The sequence below is a fragment of the Littorina saxatilis genome, linkage group LG6 (assembly GCF_037325665.1).
Source record: "Littorina saxatilis isolate snail1 linkage group LG6, US_GU_Lsax_2.0, whole genome shotgun sequence".
NCBI classification, from domain to species: Eukaryota; Metazoa; Mollusca; class Gastropoda; order Littorinimorpha; family Littorinidae; genus Littorina; species Littorina saxatilis.
The window spans coordinates 870,957-897,592 of record NC_090250.1 but is presented as its reverse complement, the minus strand read 5'-3'; the positions used below and the strand labels follow the sequence as shown (position 1 = coordinate 897,592).

Sequence of the window (26,636 nt, the reverse complement as noted above, 5' to 3'; positions counted from 1 at the left end):
TTTGAATTACTGTGGTTTACCGACGATTTGGCGCGGATTTACAGTGATGAGTACATGTACGTACGTATGCACGGACACAAGCACTAACGGACGTACGCACACACTGACACACATTCACTCGGACACGCACTCACGCACGCAACCGCGCGCACATACAGACACACACACAGACACTGACACACATACACACACACACTGCAGGCACGAAACACACGCGCGCACGAACTAAACCATTTCACCCCAATACCATGAAACATATTGAACAAGCGGGGGATCCCTTGGGGGGGAGGGTAGAGATGCGGAACATATACTAATGAAGATGAAGAAAAATGGTTCAATGATTATGCATGTTCAACGGGTTAATTGAAAACACGTTCCCTGTGAACAACGCCCACGATTGTAGAATGTCCCACGCACGACGATACCATTAAGAGATTAGGTGCAAATCCTCATTAGGTCACACCTCAGTTCCGCTTTTTATCGGTTACCTGCCTTTTCTCATGCATGTCTTCAAGTTAAGTATCCAACAAGAGTCTGTCGTGGCAGGTGTGTTCCGGTATAGACATAATTAACCATTCATCTAAGACCGCTTCGCTCTGCTTTTGCAATCACTGGCGTGTCCTTCAAGGCGGTTTTTAATTGAGCCCGAAGGCGACTTCGCGAAGACTATGTACACGAAGTCTTTTTTACCGAAAACTCAGTGCTAATTCGCTCCGTGCGGGTATTAAGTGTTTGTTGTATTGTGCTGTTTTTTGTGTGTTCTTGTTTTGTTTCATTTTTTGTCGCAGATTGACATCAGTTACAAAATTGTATATGCGTGTGCGTGTGTGTGTGTGTGTGTGCGTGTGTTTATGTATGTGTGTGTGTGTTTGTGTGTGTGTGTGTTTATGTGTGTATGTGTATGTGAGTGTGTATTTGTGTTTTTGTGTGTTTTGTGTGTGTGTGTGTGTGTGCGTGCGCGCGCGGGTGCGTGCGCGAGTACGTGAATTCGTGTTCGTGAGTATGTGTGTTACTTAGTGTGTGCGTGCGTGATTTAATTAGTCCTAGCGTCCGTGAATACGTGCGTGTATGTACCAATCACTGTCGTTCGCCAAATCGTCGTGAACCACAATAATTCAAAATCGTGACCCCCCCCCCCCCCCTCTCCCTTTTGGTCCGCTTAATCATGGTAAAAGCTTTGGCACATCTGAGATAATTTACACGATGGTTCACTCAGGAAGGAAATAAGACATCTTCAAGAAATAATTTCCCAGACACGATGATGAAAGTAGTGTAATAAATCCTCATTACGTCACACAGCAGTTCCGCTTTTAAACCTTTACCTGCCTTTCTCATGCCTACCTTCATGCTTACACCTGGGTCTGTCTTGGCGCTAGGTGTGTTCCGGTGTTAAAATAATTAACCAGTCATCTGAGACCGCTTAGCTCTGGATCTTCAAACACCCAAGTGTCTTTGGAAGCGTGCTTGAAGAACCTGTTGCAGGCTAAATCCGATCTGACCGGACGGAGAGAATAACGCCTTACGTTGTGGGGAGCATGTTGTGCATTGAAGTTGGCGAAGAAACAATTTCCCATGCAAGATTCCCACGAATCCTCCGAAAGCGGCGTATCGCTGCCTGAATGGCGGGGTAAATACGGGCTTACACGTAAAAATCGGTGACAGGACAAAAGCTCACAAGACAAAAGCTCACAAGACATAAGCTCACAAGACATAAGCTCACACCATTTGTAAAAAAAAAAAGAAAGACAAAAGCTCACATTTCGTTTATTTTATTTTAATTTTATCGTATATGTATACACTTATTATTATTATTATTATTATTATTATTATCATTATTATTATTATTATTATTATTATTATTATTATTATTATTATTATCATTATTATTATTTAAGTTATTGAGACATCCCAGTGCACTAAGGGATTTATAGAGCAAATCGAGAAAATTCATTATTGAACGAAGCGCATAGCGCTGAGTTCAATAATTATTTTCGAGATTTGCTCTATAAATCCCTTAGTGCACTGGGATTGTTTCAATAACGATATTGTCAGTACCGCCAGAGAAAAAAGAAGATTAAAAACGCACATTTTGCAACGCGCATTTGGATAGGCGTAACTGTGTGGTCAGGTTTGTGTCACTGGATCTACTTTTGTGTGGGCTGTCTCAAGTGTGTCGTGCTTTCGTCACACGCAAACTCTTGTTTTAATTTCTGTTGGTAAATTCCAGTGAAGCGTAGCTAAAAAATGATGACCTTTCACAGAGACCTCATTTAAACTCGGAGAAAGGACTGTACACTTGTACTCTTAATTATTTGCGATTCGAAACCTTCATCGAGCTTCGACAGATTGACTGTGCAGAGTGTTGCCCCTTGAATTGACTCCGGCCAAGGCCACGGTTAGCAGACTCGGATTTTCAAAGTAAATGTGGTATGTTTCTTCTGTTGTATCTTCACTCATCGGGGAGACTGGTACTATTATATATATATGAACCGTAAGCATGCTGTGAACCCTACACGTAGTATGTCCCCATCGTTTGCTTGTTCACATTTGCCCAACATGTTAATTTGCTGCGAGGTTTATGTCGTCTGCTAGGGCGGCAAGGGCAAGCGAACCACGGCACTGCACTGCAGTCTCATTTCAAAAACAACAATTGCTCGTCTGCACGCATAAGGCAGGCTGGTAATAAGTTTTATACATGGTAAGAACGTTCTTAACCCTACACGTTTTCGATTCCGATTGTTGTTGCCTTGAAATAATAATTCGGAAACCATTCATTTACTGAACTGATGCAGTCGTATTTCAGTGTAATCTAGTCTGCTACCAAATGCTGATCTAGTTCAGTGGTACGTTATCGGAATAACACTTGTGTTTTCTGTTAGCTGCTGGGAATTGTATACTAACTCATCATTTGGTAATGTGGATAATAAGCTACGGCATAATTATGAGAAGATTCTTCGCAAGTCGAAACTGAAAAATAGACACAGCGGGTTCTATTTTTAGATAGTGGCAACTGTGGCACAGGCACATGCAATCTGTCAGAAAAAACCCACTTCTGCTTTAATTGAGAAGCAGGAATTTATAGTATTTTGGTATTGTGGAGAATATAAGCTGCATGTCATTAATTAATTCTGAGGATGAGAGCACAGTCTCGCTTAGGCAAAGGGCGGAAGAATACGCTCTGTGGAAAAGTTAGCGCACTCCAAGAGTGCGCTAACAGTTTTAGCGCATCGCCATTAGCCAATCAACTGGTTCACATCAGTCATGTGACACCAGTACTTACTGACAATTATTATTATTATTATTATTATCTGTACCGGCACGGTTGGCCTAGTGGTAAGGCGTCCGCCCCGTGATCGGGAGGTCGTGGGTTCGAGCCCCGGGCAGGTCATACCTAAGACTTTAAAATTGGCAATCTAGTGGCTGCTCCGCCTGGCGTCTGGCATTATGGGGTTGGTGCTAGGACTGGTTGGTCCGGTGTCAGAATAATGTGACTGGGTGAGACATGAAGCCTGTGCTGCGACTTCTGTCTTGTGTGTGGCGCACGTTATATGTCAAAGCAGCACCGCCCTGATATGGCCCTTTGTGGTCGGCTGGGCGTGAAGCAAACAAACAAACAAACAAATTATTATCTGTACTAGCAAATCAGCAGGCCCCTGGCTGTCTCAGCACTGTTTTTCCCATTTCGTACTATACTTGCAGAAGTAATCTGTTTAGCACACCGTGAGAAAGACTAGCAATTGATACAGGTGGGTTGATGGTGCAGCCACAGGACCCTCCTCCACTCAACCAGACCACAACAACATGGCCTTTTGTAACGGGCTCAATCCTGGGAGGAGCCTGCAGATATCCTTAAAGTAAGGAGGTTAAAGCAGCTTCTAACTTACCCCAGTGCCAGACAATGGCTTCCCTGTCCCTTGCGTCGAAAGGCAAGTGCTAAATTAAATTAAGATGAAAAGTTATTCTATTAAATTTTAAAGCACCACGAAACCACCTGTTCACGTGTATCGCTCCCACGGCGCAAAAAACACATCTTTGATTTTCACCGCTAGAAAAATCCACTAATGATTCCCGGTCTGTAGGCTACATCATGACACGCTTATATTCCTATTAGGGGAATTTAACTGGCGGCGATAAGACGTTATAATCTCAGCAAAGATTGCTCAGTTAAGCACGAAGTCAAATTTGAAAGTTGCGCAACTGTGTCAACAATTACACGGGTAATTAAGACTGAAACGGAGTCGGGGTAAAAACGTTGATCCCGACAGCCATCTCAGTTTGTGCCCCTACTGGTTTTACCGTGAGAGCGTAAAATAACATTTTTTTAATAATACTATTTCAGTTGATTTAATGATATTCAGTCAGTCGTGCTTGTGGCTATTTTGATTTGGAAGGCTAACTTTGACTGGTGGTTAATCGTTAATTTGTTCACATCCCAGCTTCCTTCGAAGATATCAAAGTTAATTCTGGCTTGCGCCTCGGAGATATTTGTAGTAAATTTGTTTGGTCTTGTCGCCTCTTCGTCATGCTTCTGTCTGTCTGTCTGTCTGTCTCTGTCTCTATCTCTCTCATCCCATCAAGACACGGACAGACAGACCGACAGACAGACAGGCACACAGACAGACATACACACACAGACACAGACACACACATTTACACACACACTCACACACGCACATACAAGCACGTACACACACAAATACACGCACACACATCCCAACACCCACATATACATACTCACACACACACACACACATACTCACATGCACGCGCGCACACACACACACGCGCGCGCGCACACACACACACGCACACACACACACGTACACATATGTACCCATGCCCACACACACACACACTAACACACACACACACACACACACACACACACAAACAAAGTCTCATGCACTGATTGCATAACTGTCCAATGCCTCTAAACATTTCGCCACACTTCAGTTCCCCTTTAACAACGCATAATGTGCTAATTACCCCACAATAAAACTGATAGGGGGAGAGACACTGAAGAGCATTGGCAGACTGAGCGAGATAACAGCGAGATGATAATCTGCCCCTGTCTTGAATGGTCTCCCCCTGTCTCCCTCCACTGCCCCCTGTCCATCATACCCTGTCCCCTCAAGGAGCGACAGCAGACGCTGAGACACCACGGGCACACCCCTAGGACCCTTCAGTTGCCGATGACGTCAGGCCGAATGACGTCACATTGTCGTTGATGACTGCTGAAGTGTTTCTTCATTTGAACTGCAAACCACGATGTCATTGCACTTTTTTTTTTCATTAGTCCTTCATGTGAAACAAAAATTCTACTTTGCACTGGTGTACTTCATCTACGTGAATATTCCGAATATGTTTTATCTTTAACTTTGATGGACCCAAACAAAAACAAAAAAGTCATTTTTAAACATTGACACTTGCACATAAACTTAGGAAGGAAGCGAACTTACACAGGTACATACTGGATAGCCATAAAGCTTGTGGGATGAATAAATAAAAAACACAAAAAACAACTAACCACCCGAAGCAGAGAGCATTGACGACACAAACAAACCAACCAACAAACAAACAAACGCTTTGTGCAGATTTGTTTCTTCTTCTGTGTGTTCTCGGCACTTTGCTGAATTGTCAATGTTGTTAATCGTTCTCATTATTGACATATACAAACAGATATTCAGATTTAAAACTGCATGCAACGCTTATATATCATGCAAACAGCATTGGTATAACTACGACTCCCGTCGCGATATAACCTTGAACGGTTGGAAACGACGTTAAACACCAAATAAAGAAAGAAAGAAAGATAACTACGACTGTTGCTCCAAATCCGAGGACAAAATCATCTGACTTTGCTTATTCAGTCCAACCTGTCCATAGCGACCAGCCAAAAGTGGTGCATGTAGTCGTTAACAGGCGGTCGCTACGGAAAGGGGAATTATATAGAAGAAAAACTCGTCTGGTAACCTTGGGAGTGGTCGTCGTAGGCAGGTGGTCGCTTTCGAGAGGTGGTCGCAAGGGCAGGTTTGACAGGACGAGGCTAAGATGGGTGTCGGAGCCCTTTTCACGCAGCCGCTAGCCAAAATAGGGAGGGGGGGGGGGGTTACTTTGCAAAGAGCTCGGACACTTAGAATGGTTTGAGATGGATCTTCTTCTCACTTTGTCCATCATCCGCCTTCAGGCGTTTGTTACGCCGATACCGCGGGCTGGACTGCCCTGTCGTTCAGTTAGTTTTAGGGCCACGAACAAGGTCAACATAAAGGCAAAGGATAAACATTCACTATCAATACACTGCGGCAGTCCTCAGGTTTACGTAACTGCGGTAATCTATCAAATGTTGAAAGAATGAATGCTGAGTGAAATAAGCTTATGCTTAGCCACGACTCCTGCGGTTTAGTTTTGTTTACCCTGTCCATTTGCTGAAACAATATAGTGTAATAAGTACGTCTAAGCCTATGGCTCAGGGGCGGATTAGGGGGGTGGTTGTAAAAAAAAAAAAGAAAAAAAAAAGAATTCTGTCTGTGAATTTTGTTCTTGTTTCTGGCTGTAAAGGTAATTGTTTAATGAGTATCATTTTTGTACAGTTTTAACTGCCAATCCTCTGCGACATGTCTTCCTTCTAACCATGCTACCCAATATTGACTGACTGTGTGATGATATCTTCTGCTATGGTCTATCAAAATCGAGACCGGAGGTCGAGATTTTGATATCACTGTCGAAACAGACCAATAGCAGAAGATATCGTCACACAGTCAGTCAATGTTAGATATATTGCTAATTCTCTGGACATTTTGTATTTACTGTAAAGAAATTACAAAAGTATTTGTCTCAGTTTTGGCTGTTCCATATCCCTCCCTCTCATTATTATTTCTTTTTGTTCACTCTTTTCTTGTACTTTTCAGCATTTCAAAATGTCTTTTCTTTCAAAAAGTCTTTAGTCTCTTGCTCAACTAAATTCTGGGATAATTACATTTTCATATATATTTGTTTGTTTTTAAATGTAGGTGTTTTTGTTTTTGAAGTGGGGAAGCAATAAAGAGGTCGTCGATATCAAAACTGATATCGACGGAAATGTCGTCGATATTACTTTTGCACTGAGCTCAGTTTTGCCCAATTGACCAATGGAAATCCACGTAACATATGCAATAGCAATATCATATGATGTCGGGAGCAGATATCAGTGAAGATAAATTGCCATTTTTTAATACTAACTTAAAGAAATAATGAGTGGCTGCTGACACCAGTTGATCATGTTTAAAATCAAGGATAAGCCACATATTGTTTATAAGATAGCTAAAATTCTTCAGCCCCCCAGACCTCCCAACGGGGCGTTGCCCCTGGATTCCAGGTTGTAACCCCCCCCCCCCCCTTCGGGTTTAACTGCTCCGCCCCTGTGGCTGTTGTTTGTCTTGATTGTGTGTTGCAATAGGAAGTCTACTTAACAATAACATGGGTGAATGCAGACAAGAGATTTGTCATTAGTCCAGAAAGGAAAAACAGATCAACTCTTCAACGGATTTATTGGAGAAAATGCGGAAGATTAGAATCGAAAGTACGAGTTTGAAGCGAATAAATGAAGCGTTATAAATGTGTACTCATCACCAAGGTGATCTTCCGATATCACTTTAGACAGCAACAGATATGATACTCCTGATTCTCTACAAATCTTTATTTCTGAATCACTTCATCAGAGTTAAACTTTTACTGCAACAGCATAGATAAATAATTTTTTGTTAAATAAAAAAAATACAGTGTCGTAAGTGGGATACACAAAATAAGCAGAATATAAGAAAATCTGTATTAATCAATATTGATTTGGTTACTTTTATGTAGTTCACTGACGTTGAATATGTTCAGAGAGTGTATTGAATCTTCAGGATTTGTCGTTTTGAGATCCTTACAAAACGAACGACAATTTTTATATGCCACAATTAATATAAAAGAAAAAGAAAATAATGAATTTGGCAAAAGTCTAAGTATTTTTCAGAAACCTTGGATCTGAGTGTTTGATATTCCCACTTTAATCATCGGTCTTTCAGAAGATAGTTAGCTGGAGGAGAAAAAGGGAATGGAGGAAGCTGTAACGTGTGTAAATCTCCTCAAAGACATTGATAACCAAACATTGCACGTAATGGCAAATCCTTAAAAGAAACTGAGCCGAAACAAAAATAGATCAGTCAAGACAGTGAGTACACGAATGTTGACAGTGATACAATATCGAATATAGGATTCCTCAAGTACTCAAATTAACGCCAAAGAATACGCAACTATAAACACTAAATTTGGTAAAATTGCACTCAGTTCGTATAAACACACAAACTGAGCTTTTCAAACAGGTCTTAGCGTTATAATCTATCCAAATTTGTTGACATATATATTTTCACGGGTAGAACCTGGAAACTGTTTCGACTTATCGAATTTTATTGTGTCTGATACACTTCAGTGTCAGCCTATTCAAAAGATTAACGAGCCTATTGGTATCGATATAAGCTATCGTTAACTTAACTGTTTGATCAAAAGCCGAAAGTCGGTGAAATGACAAATGAGCTCTCAGCCGAGTGCAAATAACGCTCCTTTCCGGCGTGCAAATAACGTTTCTTGCCGGCGTGCAAAGAATCTTGTAAACCAACACAGATCAGTCCAGGCTTCAACAAAGGATAAGACACCCCCCCCCCCCCACATGGTCACATACCAAAAATGAACATCATAACGGCTTGCCGTGTTGAGTTACAATGTTTTGATAAAACCTTTTTTTGTTTAAAGCAACTGGTGTCTTCTCCAAAACTAATTCATCAAAACTAAGCAATATTCTCACGGCACAAAAATAACCCAGGCTGTTCATTTTTGGTATGTGACTAAGTGGAGGGATGTTCTTATTCCATGTTATAGCCTTGACAGAATTGTGGCGATGTGCAAAAGTCGTTTTCACTCGAAAAGAAGTGTGCCTCTAACCATTCGGCCACCACATATCTATCTATGTTCGTGGTCGTCTTTGCAAACTTCTTCACAAACTGTCTGTGAAGGTGTATCTTGGTCAAACTTAACCATGTTCTCGGCTGACTGATTTCGCCAACAACCGCAGGTGCAGAGATCGAGCGAGACACTGAGACGACCATCCATAATTTGACACAGATGGCAGGCGACAATAAAGTTTTGACAGCTATCTCTTCGCCTGGAGTTGGCCCAACGACTGCATCTTCACGGGGTCTGTTTCCTCTCACTATGGTGGCAAGTTGCTCGAGAAGAGAGTTCCAATTGTTTGCACTCTCGTGTGAGTGAGCTGACATTTTGGTCGACCTGAAATTGACTTCGACTTCTTCTGCTCAAAGGGATGAGAGATAAATCCAAACTGTGAAGGACAAATGACATCTGAAGATCGAATCACGAACAAACTTAAGCGTAAGGTTGTCGTTATTACAAAAATAATCTCTACTTCACACAGTCTGGTCAACTCATATAACCCTCGGCGGCACGAGACAGCCTTATTAGGATGTTAAACTACATGAAGATAATTATGTGTGGTTTTCAAAACTAACTGAGACGTTGAAATCCGCCGCGGATGACATTTTCGCGATGTCTATCTGGTTTGTGACTTGTGTGTCTCGTGAGAGCCATGAAAGATATTTTTTAAGCCATTCTTTAAAAAATCAGTTCAAAATTATTAGTTTTATATCCCAGCAACAGCTCCCTTCACTGATTCTAGTTTCTTGTTTTTCAGAGCATTCAACTAAACCATCTTTTCAGGATTTGATCAAAGTTGAACAAACAGAACAGAAAGCGATTCAAAGGACTAGAAATGGTACAGTGCAAACCGGTGTAACACGAAATTCTTACTCCACGAAATATTTACTCCGGAGTAAAAATTTCGTACGAAATTCTTACTCCGAGTACACCTTTCGTACGAGAAAAGAACTCCCCAAGGCAAGAAAAAATTACTCCCTCCACAAAATTTTGACTCCCCAATTTTTGTACTTCCAGTAAAAATATCGTACGCGAAAATGAGATGCGGGCGAAGGGATAATGCCAATACGTGATCTCGCGCAAACAAATGTCGCGCTACCCTCCCTCCACCCCTTCCACCACCAAGACTAACAGGGGACAGGGGAGTAAAAGTTGCGTACACCTGGCGTGGGCAGTACATTGCTCGTGTTTGGGTGGAATAATTTAATTTTTTATTCGTTATTTATTCGTCAGGGGAGTAACATTTTCGACCGAAATGTGACTCGGAACACACCTGTCGTGGGGAGTCATTTTCTCGTGTTATGGGGGAGTAAGTTTTTTGTAAAAGGAGTACAATTTTCGTACGAAATTTTTACTCCGGAGTAAAAATTTCGTGGGAGTAATTTTCTCGTGTTACACCGGGTCCCTTTTAAGACCTCAAAAAAACTGAGAAAATCAGGCCTTACACAGGAAGGGATTTTTAAAGTGGGGGTAAATTTAGTACACAGGTTATGAACAAAACGTCTGAGAAAACATGGACTAAAAGGGGAGCAGGAAGTCTTAAATTGGGGGAGGAGGGGGGAGGGGGTTCCACTGTACTGGGATTTATAACTACAAAGGGGAAACGACGCGGAAGTGGTCTGCTATGTGATAACATTATGAATACACAGTAAAGTCAAAGCGGAACAATAACCAACACAAACAGTCACAGTATGCTCAAAACTAAAACAATACAACAATAACCAACACAAACAGTCACAGTATGCTCAAAACTAAAACAATACCAGGGGCGGATCAGTTGCTTTGTAAGGGGGGGGGCACTTTGAAACGAAAGTGAATGTGATGGGCGCGAAGCGCCCGAATTTGCTAGGGGGGTCCGGAGGCAAGCCCCCCCGGAAAAAAATGTTGCCCAAAGAAGCAAAATGGTGCCATCTGGTGCCATTTGAACTTAGAAACGGTCATAGAATCAGCATAGAAAACCCTTTTTTTTTCTTCTTCTTTTTTTTTTTTTTTTTTTCGGTGGGGGGGGGGGGCACGTGCCCCCTGTGCCCCCCCCTCGTCCGCCCCTGAATACAACAATAACCAACACAAACAGTCACAGTATGCTCAAAACTAAAACAATACAACAATAACCAACACAAACAGTTACAGTGTGCTCAAAACTAAAACAATACAACAATAACCAACACAAACAGTCACAGTATGCTCAAAACTAAAACAATACAACAATAACCAACACAAACAGTCACAGTATGCTCAAAACTAAAACAATACAACAATAACCAACACAAACAGTCAGTATGCTCAAAACTAAAACAATACAACAATAAACAACACAAACACTGACAGTGAGTTGAACAGTAAATCAATCAAACAATAAGCCAACACAAACAGTTGCCACGTGTGAATTATCACACTGTATCGTTTACAAACCTCCCTCGCTACACATCTTTGCAAACATTACCCAAACTATGTTTATCTTTCAGTTCTTTATTAGCGGCACCCGACACACCCTCTCAACAGCTCCTTCATTAATTACCCCACCCCTCATCAGAACCAAGACAGAGTCAGTGACGAACCTCCCTCGCTACACATCTTTGCAAACATTTTCCGAACTGTTTATCTTTCAGGCCTTTATTACTGGCGCCTGACGCACCCTCTCAACAGCTCCCACATTTTACCCCACCCCTCATTAAAACCAAGACAGTGGCACAGTGACGAACCTCTCGCTACACATCTTTGCAAACATTATCCGAACTGTTTATCTTTCAGGCCTTTATTACCGGCGACCGGCGCACTCTCTCAACACCTCCTTCATTAATTACCCCACCCCTCATTAAAACCAAGACAGTGACGATGTTCAGAGAGGATCAGAAGACACCGCACACCTTAGCCACTGTCCAAGGCCACTCCTCATCAGTCAACTGGACGCCAATCAAGGGACCTAACCCGAGTAAACACTTCTCGCGGTTAGTTTTGCGGTCCTTTTGATGTGGTGAGACTGAAAAGCTGTGCGAGGGTTGCTTCAATAGGGTTAACGCCTAGCTACTAAAAACATATGAGGGTTGGGTGGCGGGTATCTTCTTACGAGTTCGTTTTCAAAGGCAGGGTAGACTTTGATTTTGTGTGAACGTCTTTACAAAGCTGTCCATTTGACAGAGGCAAAGCTGGAAGTTAGTTTAAAGACTGGAGATCGAATTGCGCTGTTAGTGAGACAATCCGCGCAGTTGTGGTCATTCAACTGTCAGCGAATTGCTTTTGCAATTGACTGGATAAAAAAAAAGTGTTCAATGTTTTCCCCTTGCCTTGGCTTACTTTTACTGGAACAAAAATTAGTGTTCAAATTCATGTTTTAAACTTTGTTCAATTGTATGCATGCCTTGGCTGGAACACATATTAGTGTTCAAATTCATGTTTTGGACTTCATTCAATTTCATGCATGCCTTGGCTTACTTTGACTGGGTCAAAAATTAGAGTTTAAACCCGTGTTTTGCACGTTATTCAATCTCAAGCATAAAATTATTAATTTAAGTTCTGGATTATCTGCCTCGCTCAGGGCCGGACCAAATGAGTTGTAAGGGGGGGGGGGGGGGTTCCTCCTTTTTGGGGGGGGGGCAAATCAGCGAAGTGGCGAAGCCACGCAGGCGCGCAAACTAGGGGGGTCCGGGGGCATGCTCCCCCGGAAAATTTTTGAAAAACGGTTAAAATCTGTGCAATCTGGTGCATTCTGGGCCTTGTTTTGAGGGTTAAGAGCAGCATTGGTTTGGTGCTAAAACTAGTAAAAAAAACCAACAACACTCAAAGCAAGGTACAATGCTTTTTCCAGGGGTGGGGTTCCGGAACCCCTGGAACCCCCCCCCCCCCCCCCCTGGGTCCGGCCCTGTCGCTTGTACACTGGCTTATGCAAATTAACCGAAAAATCGAGACTCGAGTGAATGAATACAATAATGTGACCTGAAAAAATCAAAACAAGCGAATAAAAGGAAAGAAAACCAAACAAATAATAAAACAATGTTTAGATAAAACGAAAATCGCACACGTCATTATGCAAAAATAACACTGAGTAGCTTATTGGGCCTTCTCCGAAACTGACAATAAGGAATAGCATGCCGACAACATGTATTATAAAATGAAAGCAAGTGAGCATCAAATGGTGCGTGTGTTTCATTGTCACATAAATGCAATTTGACTGAATCGAACCGACAAATTATCACCATCTCAAAGTCCACTTTCTAAACCGGTCTAGAACCCAAATTCAACCCTCTCATTACACTCCCTATCTCTCGAGTACAAGAGCAATTGGAGGGCTCACGAGAGAAAAGGGGGAAAAGCAATGACGCAAGGCGGTTTCATCAAAGCAAAAAAAAGTGATAGCCTCAGACGTTGTAAAACATAGAGCACCACAAGGCCATAAAACTGAAGTGTAGTAACAGACAGACGCTAAACAGCCAACCTCGCCAACTCTTTTTCTGTTTCTACCCCGCTCAAAAAGAGCACCTCGATGGCATAAAACTGAAGTGTAATAGCAAGCAGTCGCTAAACAGCCAAACTCGACAAGTCTTTTTCTCGTTCTTCATCGCTCGACATAGAGAATCTTGCTATAATAAAACTGAAGTGTGGAAGCAAGCAGTCGCTAAACAGCCAACTTCTCTAAATCTTTTTCGCGTTCTTCCCGGCACGACATAATATTATAGAGAACCTTGCTATCATAAAACTGAAGTGTGGTAGCAAGTAGTCGCTAAACAGCCAACTTTGCCCAGTCTTATGCAATTTCTTGACTCCTTTCAGGCATATGGCACGCAGCTTTTTGGAATGATCGGAGGATGCTGGTACAATAAAACTTTGACAAAACTTGAATCTACTGAATCAAATCAGTTAATTGTTGTTTCGGTCCACGGTGTTGTCAGTACTATATTGCCTTATTTTCGCAAGTTTCTTCGCTATTTCGCTGCATATGGCGTGCAACTTACAGGAATCGGACGTGTACTAAATTAGTTACAGTCAAGACAAAAACCTAAATTTAAGCGACAGAATTAAAGCTTTATTATTAGGTGTGAGCAGTACTATTTTGACTTAATTATGCAAGTCGTATTGTCGTCGACCCCCAACGCCCCCCCCTCCCCCCCCCCCCCCCCCCCCCCGCCTCCCAGACACACACACACACACACACACACACACACACACACATAAACACACACCCCCACACTCATACACACACACCCCCACACACACACACCCTCCTTTGGTCCTGGGAGCACGCCACTTTTAGTCATGGGCTGATCGTATTAGATCTTGATGTCAAGACAAACAAGTCGCGTAAGGCGAAATTACTACATTTAGTCAAGCTGTGGAACTCACAGAATGAAACTGAACGCACTGCATTTTTTCCACAATGACCGTAGTCCGCCGCTAGTGCAAAAGGCAGTGAAAGTGACGAGCCTGTTCAGCGCGGTAGCTGTTGCGCTGTGCTGCTTAGCACGCTTTACTGTACCTCTCTTCGTTTTAACTTTCTGAGCGTGTTATTAATCCAAACATATCATATCTAATGTTTTGGGAATCAGGAACCGACAAGGAACAAGATGAAATTGTTTTTAAAACGAATTCGGAAATTTAATTTTAATAATAATTTTTATATTTTCAATTTTCAGAGCTTGTTTTTAATCCGAATATAACATATTTATATGTTTTTGGAATCAGAACATGATGAAGAATAAAATAAAAGTAATTTTGGATCGTTTTATAAAAAAATAATTTTAATTACAATTTTCAGATTTTTAATGACCAAAATCATTAATTAGTTTTTAAGCCTCCATGCTGAAATGCAATACCGAAGTCCGGCCTTCGTCGAAGATTGCTTGGCCAAAATTTCAATCAATTTGATTGAAAACTGAAGGTGTGACAGTGCCGCCTCAACTTTTACAAAAAGCCGGATATGACGTCATGAAAGTGTCAAAGCAGCACCGCCCTGATATGGCCCTTCGTGGTCGGCTGGGCGTTAAGCAAACAAACAAACAAACAAACAAACGTCATGAAAGACATTTATCGAAAAAATGAAAAAAATATCCGGGGATTTCATACCCAGGAACTCTAATGTCAAATTTCATAAAGATCGGTCCAGTAGTTTAGTCTGAATCGCTCTACACACACACACGCACAGACACAGACACAGACACAGACACAGACACAGACACACACACACACACACACACACACTCACACACCTACACACACAAACAGACACAAAGACACACAGACACACACACATACACACACACACACACACACACATACACCACGACCCTCGTCTCGATTCCCCCTCTATGTTAAAACATTTAGTCAAAACTTGACTAAGTGTAAAAACCTGAACCAACTAAATCAAAGCATTTATTATTTTAAGTGTTATCGATATTGAGTTACTTTCACCAAGTCTTATTCTGGGCATCGACGGGCCGTCTTCGTAATAAACCTTGAAGTCTTATTCAAAAAACAAGAATTGTATAGGTGCGGTATCGGAACGTTATTAACAAAATAAAACGATACATTTACAGTACGTCGACCCAGTGGTCGACAGACAGACTAACACTAAAGGTACAAATAACGAACTTATCTCAAAATCATCGATGAATCTCGCATGCAAGATGCCGGCGAGGTAAATGGTAAGTCTTAGATTAAAAAAATTTTTTTTTTAATGGAGAATTAGTGTCCTACAGGCATGGTTTGTCAGCCTCTTGAGGACAGGACTTGGTTAATATGATATTTAAAAAAAATAATTAAAAAAAGGAGGAAAGGAATAGGGTAGGGCCGAGCAATCCAGCCCCCGACGACTGGGACCCTTTGGCAATAAAATATTCCGTCTTTATTCTTTATCAGAATGATGCAGCTCTGTATACTCTTCGACACAGATGCAGTGTTATTATTTGGGTTTAAGTTGTTCCGCTGCTTTACACGTTTTCAATATGGCACGCAGCTTTGGGGGAATTCGAAGATGTTGGGAAATAAACCTTGATCTCAGTGTAGACGAAAACCTGAATCAAAGAAATCAAAGCACTTGTTATAGAGGTGTTATCGCCGAATTACTGCCTTCTTGAGAGCATCATGTGACTCGAGCGAGTTCAATCTCGCTGCTTATCTGCATAGGTCTTTCAGTAGATCGAGATATATCTCAGTGTATGACTGTGTTAAAAATGCTATGATTATCATAATAAACCTTGAAGTTTACTCAAAACCGGAACCGACCTTGAATCAAAGCGCTGATATTTATTAATGTGTTATCGGTGCTTTATTGCTATGCGTTAGCAAAGCTGCTCGAAGTGATTTCAGTCAGTCACGGTTTCGCCGCTATATATGTATGTTTATTGAGGGCCCCAAAGGGTTTAAAATCGTGATCGTGATTGGCGTTTTTTGACCTTTCTCAGTGTGACCGTGATTGCCGAAATTTCCATTTCTGTGATCGTGATGGGACTTTGCCCGTGATCCGTGATGACAAAAAAATCAAGTCTCGTGATCGTGATCGTCATTTGTTTTCGTGATCGTGATGGGCATTATTGCAAAGCATTTTATTTTCAACGTACATTTTTCACAGCTGTATCACTCTATGATCCTCTATTCGTCAAGGTGTTTGTGATCGTGAAAACAAAAATCAAGGTAACTGTGATCGTGAAAGCTAAAATGTCCCTTCCCGTGATCGTGATGATACCCCCCCTTTGGGGCCCTCTTTATTGTCGCATTTACATAATTTTATGAATACTTTCGATTAATCAGAGAAAAACATCGTTTTCCTAGTAGAAGTATAGTAACGTTCTTCAAAACAAAACTTTAATCAAGAAAATTAGAAGTTATAATCATTAGACAATGCTTGAACGGTAAGAACAGCACTGACCAGGTTAATTTTGAAAAAAAAAAATAAGAAGAACATGATTAAGAAAACTTATGAAATGTTGTTGCAATGCGAAACAATGTTGTCGTTATTTCTTTCCCGCTCTAATTTTTCAACTCAGGGGTTGCCGCATTGGGTGTTTTTGTTATTTTTTTTTATATCAATAGTTTTTGTCTTCGTTGTATTGATTTTCTTATTTAAAAGAAAAAGGACCAGAAGACTCATTTTACATCGGATGCAATAACAAAATAAAAATAAAAAAATAAAAAAACACACACCATCAAATACAAACACCAATCTTCAACATAAGTTGTAATCCGACAGAACAGAAATTTGATAGTAGTGGAATTGGGATCAGTTGGGGTGTCTAGAATAAGAAGAAAAAAAGAAAAGAAGAAAAAACAGAAATTAAACGAATAAATAATGTTAAAAGGTAACAATTCATTTTTATTCTAAAGTCATATCTGATGCTGATACCGGTATTCTAACTACATGGTAAACACGGGGTACAAAGTCATCCATGACTTAAAAAACCTCAGCAGCTAACACCTAGAAAGTTGCCTGAGGGAAAGTTTGCAAAACTATAGTTCCCACCGCACTTCCCTCATCCACCCGTTGCCCCCTCACCCCCTATCCATAGCTAACAGGCAATTGCATAAGCAATCAATGATGTCAGCGGTCTAAAGCATGACCTCGAAAAGTAAACACAAGTAGCTGTGAAAGCGAAAGTCGGCTTAGTCCTTGACATTGACCTGCAGCGTTTGTTCACGACGAATGGCCGCAGCGATGCGATTTCATTGGCCAATCTTGTTTATCACGTGCGCCTCTCTTGAGCCCTCATTGGTCGACTCCCGCAGCCCCGCAATATTCAAGCTCAGCTGTCGATGTGATAAAACGATGCGCAGACCCTAACGTTCTTTACCTTCAGTCAAACTCGAAAGCGTGCTGCTGTCTCTTCGTATCAAGGCACGCAAAAACGTGTTTGAAGACTGTATCTCACTTACACTTTAATAAGCAATGGCTTCAACCACCAGAGACCTTACCGGGAGAGCAAAGGCATTAGTGAAAGAAAATCAGTCGAGACAGGCGAAGATGGCTACTAGAGAAACCAGAGGCCAAAAAAGGACTGTGCTTGGGAGTATTACCAACAATGTGCGGAAACAACCCTCACGGGCAGCAAAGGTGAGTACTATTCATGTCCTGAGTTTTGTTTGCCTAGTTTGCCAGTATTTTGAGTCAAGTTTTATTAAACTTTCGAATATTGTAAGCATCAGCACGACGCGAAACACGGGACATCCTTGACCGACTGAACCGTTCGAAATTCTTTGTTTGTGTGTTCTGTATTCATAAAATAAGTACTCAAACGCTTTGAAATTATGTAACTAATGAAACGTCATGCACCATGCAGCGTTTCTCTGTTGTTTGCTATCGAAGCAGAATCTAAACAAGTAGGGTTTGCACTTGAACATTGCAGCGTTGGTTCGACCGTTGCAATGTTGCCTCATGTTCAAAGGCGACGGGCCGTAACTCTAGCTGAGCGATCTTACTAAACCTGCTTTGTGCAAGCCGGTAAATGCTTTTCAGCTCCAATGCCCAAACAAGCAGTCTCACAGAAATAGTATGCGAACAAAAAAACAAATGTATGAGATTTGACAATACTGTTTTCTGTAGCCTGCAGGAATTCGTGCACAAATTAGCCACAGTCACATTTTTAGATTGAAAATGATATGCCTTTATATGAGCTTGTAAGGTCACATTGAGTTCATTTAAATTTGACAAGTTAGGCAGTTCATTTAAGATCCAACAGTAGAATTAGAAAAGTAAAATAGCAAGATTCCTTGGTAATGTTAGGATTAGGAGCAAAGTTTGTGGCTGAACCAATGTCAAATAGCCAGTCAGAAACGTTATTATTGTAGTTGAATCACACTAGCAGCAAGCTTTATACTTGTCGGCTTTTTTCACACAGTCTGCGCATGATGTGGTCAAGGTGGGAGACGAGAATGCTGGTGTGGCACAAAAAGCTTTCGGCAAGTCCAGTCAGCAGACGTTCAGCATTTTTGTGGATGCCGACACTCAGCTGCACAAGGCACCAGTGCTTTCACACATGGAGGATATGGTTGAGGATGACGCGGAGAACAGGATGCCGTCGCTGAGTGATGCCGTCATGCGCCTACCTACTATCCCCCAGCCTCAGTCCAGGGTGCCAGGAGGTAAGGATTTCGTGTTCAGTGTGATTTCAGCTTTTGTCCCAGAAGATGATGAAAGCTGGCTTGGCATGTTTGGGAAGTTTTTTTGCATTCACTTACAAATGCAAATTACTGGCGTGCTTCAGCTCTGCTCAACGCGGTCTTTATTTATTTATATACTGTTTTCTGTGAGGAAGGATGACTGAAGCAACTAGTTGGCTGTATTTTTAACTCCAGTTTGTCCAGTACTGTAAACATTTGCTCAAATAATCTTTGCATTATTTTAAGAGTGCCCATTGCTGTTTAGTGCTTACTATTGATGATAAGAGCAAGTATTGCTATTGATACAAAATTGTGATGTAAATGTACCAAATTGTAAATGGTGCCACTGTTTATTTGCAGGCTCTTCCTATTTCCTGGATATGTCTGGAGTGGAAGAGGAGATTGAGGACGACAGTGACGAGAACGAGTGTGTGATGGCCCAGCAGGATCAGCTGTGCAGCGCGACCTACACCCTGAGCTCTGACGACAGAGAGTCTGTCATCGAGGACGTTCCAGAGTACTCTGAGGATATCTACAGCTACCTCCTCACAGTAGAGGTAAGCTGAATGTTTAAAAAATACTGGAACTGAGGAAGGGTGTGATAAGCAAAGTAATATACACTGGATAGTTACTGAACAGCAAAAAGACAAAGATGCTTCATTTGGCTGTCTCTAGACGCCCCTTGGAAGTCGGTGACAGAACAGACTGAAAGAAAGTGATTCATTGAGCTTGAGGATGCATCTTACCTGGCTATACAGGAAATGGGAGTTTGCCTCCCTTTATCTCTGCATCAGTGAATGGTCAATGCCGTTTGTACTTGAAACAGGGTTTGGGGTTTGTACCCAATTTAGCCCCATGTGCCTTTCACTATCCTGAATGTGAAATATGCGCTCGTTTTTTCAATATCATTATATGTGACATCGCGTCCGAGAGGATAATCAGGACTATGCTGTACCAGGTGTCGGTGTGCTACAGAGTTTATTCTGACCTGTGTGGTATTTACTTTCGCAGCACAAGAACCGCCCCAGGCCTGGTTTCATGCGTCGCCAGCAAGATGTGACCATGGGGATGAGATCTATCCTGGTGGACTGGCTGGTGGAGGTGGCTGAGGAGTACAAACTGCAGCGTGAGACCCTCTTCCTTGCTGTCAACTACATCGACCGCTTCCTCTCTCACATGTCTGTGCTGCGCTCAAAGCTTCAGCTGGTTGGAGCCTCCGCTATGTTCCTTGCTTCGTGAGTTTTCTTTTGTTTGTTGCTTCGTGTATTAACTTGAGCGTTGCTCGTTACCAAACCGAATGGTACTTGTGTTTGTGACTGCCACGCAGACGCTTAGAGTTAGACTTTTCTGCATTTTAGTTTGTATGCACTGTGCTGTGCAGCACAGACCTGTATGAACATGCTAGTTCCAGATGATAAAAAGAGTAGTAGTTTACTTGAAGTGGAGAAGATGAAGGTAGAGTTGTTTGTCCAGTTATGCTACAACTTGATCGTTTGGTGCAGTCGTGTTTGCACAAGGGGAGTGTAACAAGTTTAGATAACAGGGGAACTGGGCCTATTTGTTGTATGTTTAGTTGGTGCATTTGATGTACATTTTGTATGTTTGTGCTGTTACAGAAAGTACGAGGAGATCTACCCACCAGATGTCAATGAGTTTGTCTACATCACTGATGACACGTACCAGAAGAAACAGGTGTGTAGTAAGGGGAAAAGACATAATTAAAAAGTGCTTCTTTCACAGAAAGTGTACTTTGTCACGTGTAAAAGGGATGTTGCTACAAATTCATAACTTTAATGTGCTGCAGACGGGTGTCACCCAAACGCAAGATCCGCACTGCACAACTTCAGTGCACCTGTATGCGAGAGTGCTTGGTAGCTTTTTGCAAATATGTATCTTGAAAGGAACATTAACGAATATCGCGCTGTCCGAAGGAATGGAGTTCTTATCGGACAATGCCATCGCTTAGTTCAAAACGATAAGACATCTGACCGCCATGCGGCTATGTGAATCGGACATTTGAGCCTCTAAATCGTCTATGTCCGATGCCTAACGACATCTCTGAATGTAAGTCTGAAACTGCTGAAATGTTGTTCACATATGTGCTTTGAACAATGTCTTTAGGTGTGAATGAAAACTGTCGGTATTGTCATGTTCAGTTCTTTGTAAAGGCAGAGTTGTTCCCAGTATCAGAGGCTGATAGGGCAGGACATTTTGGCCTAGGTCGAAAATAATTACTTCCAACGCAGTTGCTCCAATTTCATTCAGTGTTGATGGCTTACCTTGTGAACACTTTTGGACTGTTAATAACTGTTTGCCCTTGCTTCCTCAGATCCTGCGCATGGAGCACCTCATCCTGAAAGTTCTCAACTTCGACGTTGCCACACCCACTGTCAACTGGTTCGTTGAGCGACTGCTGCGTCATGTTCGGGCAGAGGACGATGTCAAGCATATGGCCATGGTGGGTTGACCCAAGAGATCTTCAGGGGTGGTCTGTGTTTAGGGGAAAGAAGCTTGTACACTTACACTAAAGCACCGTAAATAATTTCAGTGTCTCATTGCGCAACTGCTCAGACTAAGCAGGTAGACACTGCAGTCTATGTAAGTCTATGTTCATGGTTCAGCTTAGTCGTTGAATGACCATTGCAGGGAAAGGAGACGTTCTGAATATTGCTCATTTCTGTTCTTCCTGAATGCTGTGTATAATCGAAACCCACTTTGCTTTTGCAGTACATCTGTGAGCTTGTTCTGGTGGACTACGAGAAGTACCTGGTGTTCCCATCCAGTCTGGTGGCCGCTAGCGCCCTCTGTGTTGCCAACTACACCCTCAACGTACAGGACTGCTGGGTAAGTCTTCCCATGCTGCTCAAACTCAAGTGTTTCTTACTTTCTAGTAGTCAAAGGAGTTGTATTGGATGCTAGGAAAATTTGACCTAACCTGTATTTGTGTTTTTCAAATTCAGTCTCCTCACTGTGTTCTACCATCGTAAAGTTTGTTATTGGATGTAGAGAAATGTCCTACCTTGAGTTTCTCTGGCAGTAAACGCTTTATATGTTCTCATTTTGTTCTGCTTGTAGTAGTGGGGTTGCTATTAGCAGTAGGAAAATTTGGTGTGACCACGACTTACACTGACAGTCTTCTCACTGTTTTACCAGTACTAAGGGATTGTTTTTGGATAGTAGAGAAATATCTACTGAAAGTCCCCATTTTGCTATTAGTCTTCCCAGTGTGAGACGACGTCCCGCTACTCCCTGAAGCAGCTGGCTCCCTGCGTGCGCATGTTGTACGACCTTCACCACGACGCACCCGAACACCCCCAGCAGGCCGTCCGCGAAAAGTACCGTCAGACCAAGTAAGTTACATTTTGTGCACGTGATTTACATGGGGTGATTCTATGGCATACTCCGGTCCAGATATAATCCTGTGGAAGGGATGCATGTCACAATAAGAACATTAGGAGGCTAAATTTTGGCAGCGCACATTCTTTTTTTGTCTGGTTTCAGGATATTTTTCTGAAGCAATGATTAGTCATTGTTTTGACCGAAAGTTTTTAGTGCAGAATCGTACATGGGCAGTTGGAAGGTGGTGAGCAAAGATTGAGAAAGGATTTGTAGGCAGTAATCTTCTTTCGTATTTAGAACAAAAACTATTGAGTTGTGCTCTCACAAGTAGCAATAACAGAGAAGTAGGATTTGGGACGTTGCAGGGTGCAGACAAGGCATACTAGTCCAAACATAGCATGACAAATGTACTGAAAATAACAAGCTGCCTGTTAAATTTGAAAGCCTGTAAGTACCATGGGCATCTGTTTAGGATGGATGAGCTAATCAGACATAGCTATCAACCATTCTGCCCTTTCCTCCGAAATCGGCGTATGGCTGCCTTAATGGCGGGGTAAAAACGGTCATACACGTAAAATTCCACTCGTGCAAAAACACGAGTGTACGTGGGAGTTTCAGCCCACAAACGCAGAAGAAGAAGAAGAACCATTCTGCCAAGTTTTAGCAAGGGCGTATGTTCTCTGGTATGGAATGGGTGAGCTTATCAGGCCCAGACTAACAGCCTCACTGAACGGTTGCAGGTTTGACCGAGTTGCGGATATCCCTGCCCAGTCTTTGCTGATGCCCCTGATGTAAGGACCTGTGGCCGACCAAGACGGCAGCTCATACTCACCTCCCATGCGGCACATCGTCCCTATCTTCCCCCACCCCACAACCCACATGATGGGGGCGGGGGAACGCGCAACGACTGGATGGCAAGCAAGCCCAGATGTCTACTGTTGCTGCTCCCTGTACATTATGGCTCATCATTTCACTCATGGTGGGCTGCCAAAACCTGGTGCTCAACATTGCTGATCGGCAGGTGGACATACTGCAGTGCTTGCTTGCCATCTAAACTAATCCCCCCCCCCCCCCCTTCATTTCCCACTACCATCACCGCCAGGAGGTTACTTTGATGATGAGCCTCCTCTTCAAGATGCCATCGCTGCCAGGTGCAAGGCTGGCGTTCCCTCCGTGCATTTACCATTCCAAGTGAAGGCGTGACAGGGTGGTCTAACCACCCTAGTTTGTCAGTCTGCTGTAACGTGACCTCGAGCAGTCATTAGTGCACTGGCAAAAGGACTCGCTGGGGTAGACTGATGAAAGCAAACTATTCCACAGGCCTGTCGCTGTCCTGCCTTCTATGCTGCATAAATCCGTGTTAGCTTGGAAACGATTGCATGAGAGTTGCCTTCACTTTCATTTGGCACTGACGTTTGTGCAATATTGTGATTCTTACTTTGTGTTAGCATGCTTTACAGTTGTGAGTTTGGGCATGCTGTATCACGATTTTAATGTGAGGTACCCGGTTTGTGAGCGGGAGGGATGAGTGAATGCTTTTCATAGGGAGCTGTTACTGTTTAGGATCAGGATAAATCGATGAATGGTTTTTAATTCCCTCCGAGCCTACTGGCTTTCTTTTAACTTGCTGTGCTTTTAACGCTGTTTTTCTGAGAAGTAAACTGGTGGTTTTATATGCCATTTTAAAAAGGATCAAAATATTCTACAAGATAAATTTTTATCTGTCCTTTTTATACTAGAATCATTTCAAGTGGGATGTAGAAAGGAATTTTAACACCATTTGATTAACAAATGTGAAACATTGAATTTAAATGTGTGTGAAAGTTTTGTTTTGGCAGAATGATGGGATGAGTGAAGAAACTTATAAAAAAAACTATAACGATCATGAATCCTATCTCAAATGGCCATGTTCAAACTTGTTAGTCTACTGATGCTAGCCTACCGCCTCATGTTTCTTCGTTGCTGCTGATCTGTCTTCCACGCCTCGGTTCTTTCTGTCTTTTCTTTCTCATTTCTATGATGTACTTTGTAAACTGTGTTGTTAGTCTTTGTGGTAAGACGTTTCTTCTGTCTTCCCCGTCTGCTTAATAGCAGTGATCTCTATATTAACTGCAGTCAGTTTGTTGTTGCCTGGGTATGTGAAAAAAGGTGCAGTATTGCAACCAGCCAAAACCCTTAAACTTTTTTCTAGTTAGCAGAACAAAATGTGGTGAAAATGTTTGCGCACTGCCATTCTCTGCCTTGTCTGTCCATCTGAACATGTGTATCATTTCAAAACCTTTTCTGTCTCCCCCTCGACTCGTCTGCTTAATAGCAGTGATCTCTATATTAACTGCAGTCAGTTTGTTGTTGCCTGGGTATGTGAAAAAAGGTGCAGTATTGCAACCAGCCAAAGCCCTTAAACTTTTTTCTAGTTAGCAGAACAAAATGTGATGAAAATGTTTGCGCACTGCCATTCTCTGCCTTGTCTGTCCATCTGAACATGTGTATCATTTCAAAACCTTTTCTGTCTCCCCCTCGACTCGTCTGCTTAATAGCAGTGATCTCTATATTAACTGCAGTCAGTTTGTTGTTGCCTGGGTATGTGAAAAAAGGTGCAGTATTGCAACCAGCCAAAGCCCTTAAACTTTTTTCTAGTTAGCAGAACAAAATGTGATGAAAATGTTTGCGCACTGCCATTCTCTGCCTTGTCTGTCCATCTGAACATGTGTATCATTTCAAAACCTTTTCTGTCTCCCCCTCGACTCGTCTGTCAGCTGTCTGTTGCTTTGGCTATTTCTGTTGCCGCTTCTCCTCTTGTCTGTCTTCATCTCTTGACTGGTTGTTACAACCATTATGTAAATGTGTACAGCCTGATGTAAATATGAACAACTACAACACGTAGACCTTCGCACTTCCGTTATCTTCATATCCGACCATTGCTCTGATGCTGCATTTACAATACCTTGGCCTTTGTGCAAACATTTACTAATTCAGTGTAAAACAAGTTTTGCGTGTCAGGTTTGTAACTTATGATTGCAAAATGGTTTCGCTGTGAAAGTCGTTTGATTTTCTGGGAATTGTAGTAATCTGTGATTGTTCATTCCCTGTTTTATCACCATGTGCTCTAATATATTTCATGTGAAGTGTTGTCATATTTGTTTCAATGTGTCTGAACAGTCTTGCACCAAGTGGTAATGTTTCTTGCTGTTGTGGAGCCTCTTATCAAATCATTGAAAGTCAAATGCTTACAGATTTTTATTTGCGTAGAAAGTGTGACTGATTTGTACTGAATGAAGCTTTTAAACAGTCTGAGAATCTTAATAAAGATAATAACTTTACTGTCTGTGTCTGTGTATGTGATGTGATGCAGTATGAGCTGAATGAATGTAAAGCCGAGTGACTGGGAAAACAATATTGGTCGTTCTCAGATGCGTATGCGCATATGTATACCAACTCCTGATACCAGATTTTCACTATTCGGGCCTGGGATCGATACGCCTTTTGTCGTAAATACGACAAAGTCCTTTTATAATTGTGAAAAGAAAAAGAAAAGAGCCTCCATGTGCCCTTAAAAATGCTTAAAACGCAACATTTTCCCGTCAGTATGCCCAAACCACTTTTACTCATTCCCAGGCCTGATTTGATTTACACAGGATAAAACTCAAAGTCTTTGCAGGAAGGCTGGGAAAGTGCTTTATAGCTAACATCAGCATACACGCATTTTGTTTTCTGCATTGTCTCGAAATCATCTTGTCCTTTCACATGAAGTATAAACAGAAAAAAACAAAGGAAAAGAATCCTCCCTAATTTCAATGCGTCAGCTTGGCAATACTCGTTCCGTATTTGTTGTCCGAAGCGACAAACGAAAACATTCGCTTTCGGTAGTATCCGGTACCACAGACTCAAAAATGTGCAGCAAGAGTGATTTCCCTTGGATAGAAAAATAAACTACGACAAGGTAAGTTTTCTTCTGTTTCTGGTGAGATTCTAATGGCAACTTAATCGCGTGGAAGAGGAAAGGATGACAAAGCATGCGCACACGCACATGCATGCATCCACACAGACACACACACGTGCATACGCATACCGATGCATACAGACGGCATACACACACACACACACACACACACACGCTCACAAACACACAGAACCGCATCAAAATTAGGACAAAACTTGACTGCTTATGATAGAAAACCGATTTGAGACATCCGAAGGAAAACATTGCTATTATTCTGCTTCATATTCTTTCGGCCTGCAAAGATCGC

At 42.0% G+C, this 26,636-nt stretch overlaps 1 protein-coding gene across 1 annotated transcript; it reads left to right on the top strand.

Annotated features, from left to right (window-relative positions):
- The first annotated feature begins 17,685 nt into the window (after nt 1–17,685).
- LOC138968259 (G2/mitotic-specific cyclin-A-like) lies at nt 17,686–25,709 on the top strand. The gene is made up of 9 exons (XM_070340823.1): nt 17,686–18,004; nt 18,789–19,032; nt 19,411–19,607; nt 20,062–20,285; nt 20,667–20,742; nt 21,380–21,508; nt 21,778–21,894; nt 22,267–22,400; nt 23,130–25,709. The coding sequence occupies exons 1-9, from the start codon at nt 17,840–17,842 to the stop codon at nt 23,182–23,184; spliced, it is 1,341 nt and encodes a 446-aa protein (XP_070196924.1). The 5' UTR covers nt 17,686–17,839; the 3' UTR covers nt 23,185–25,709.
- The last annotated feature ends 927 nt before the right edge of the window (nt 25,710–26,636 follow it).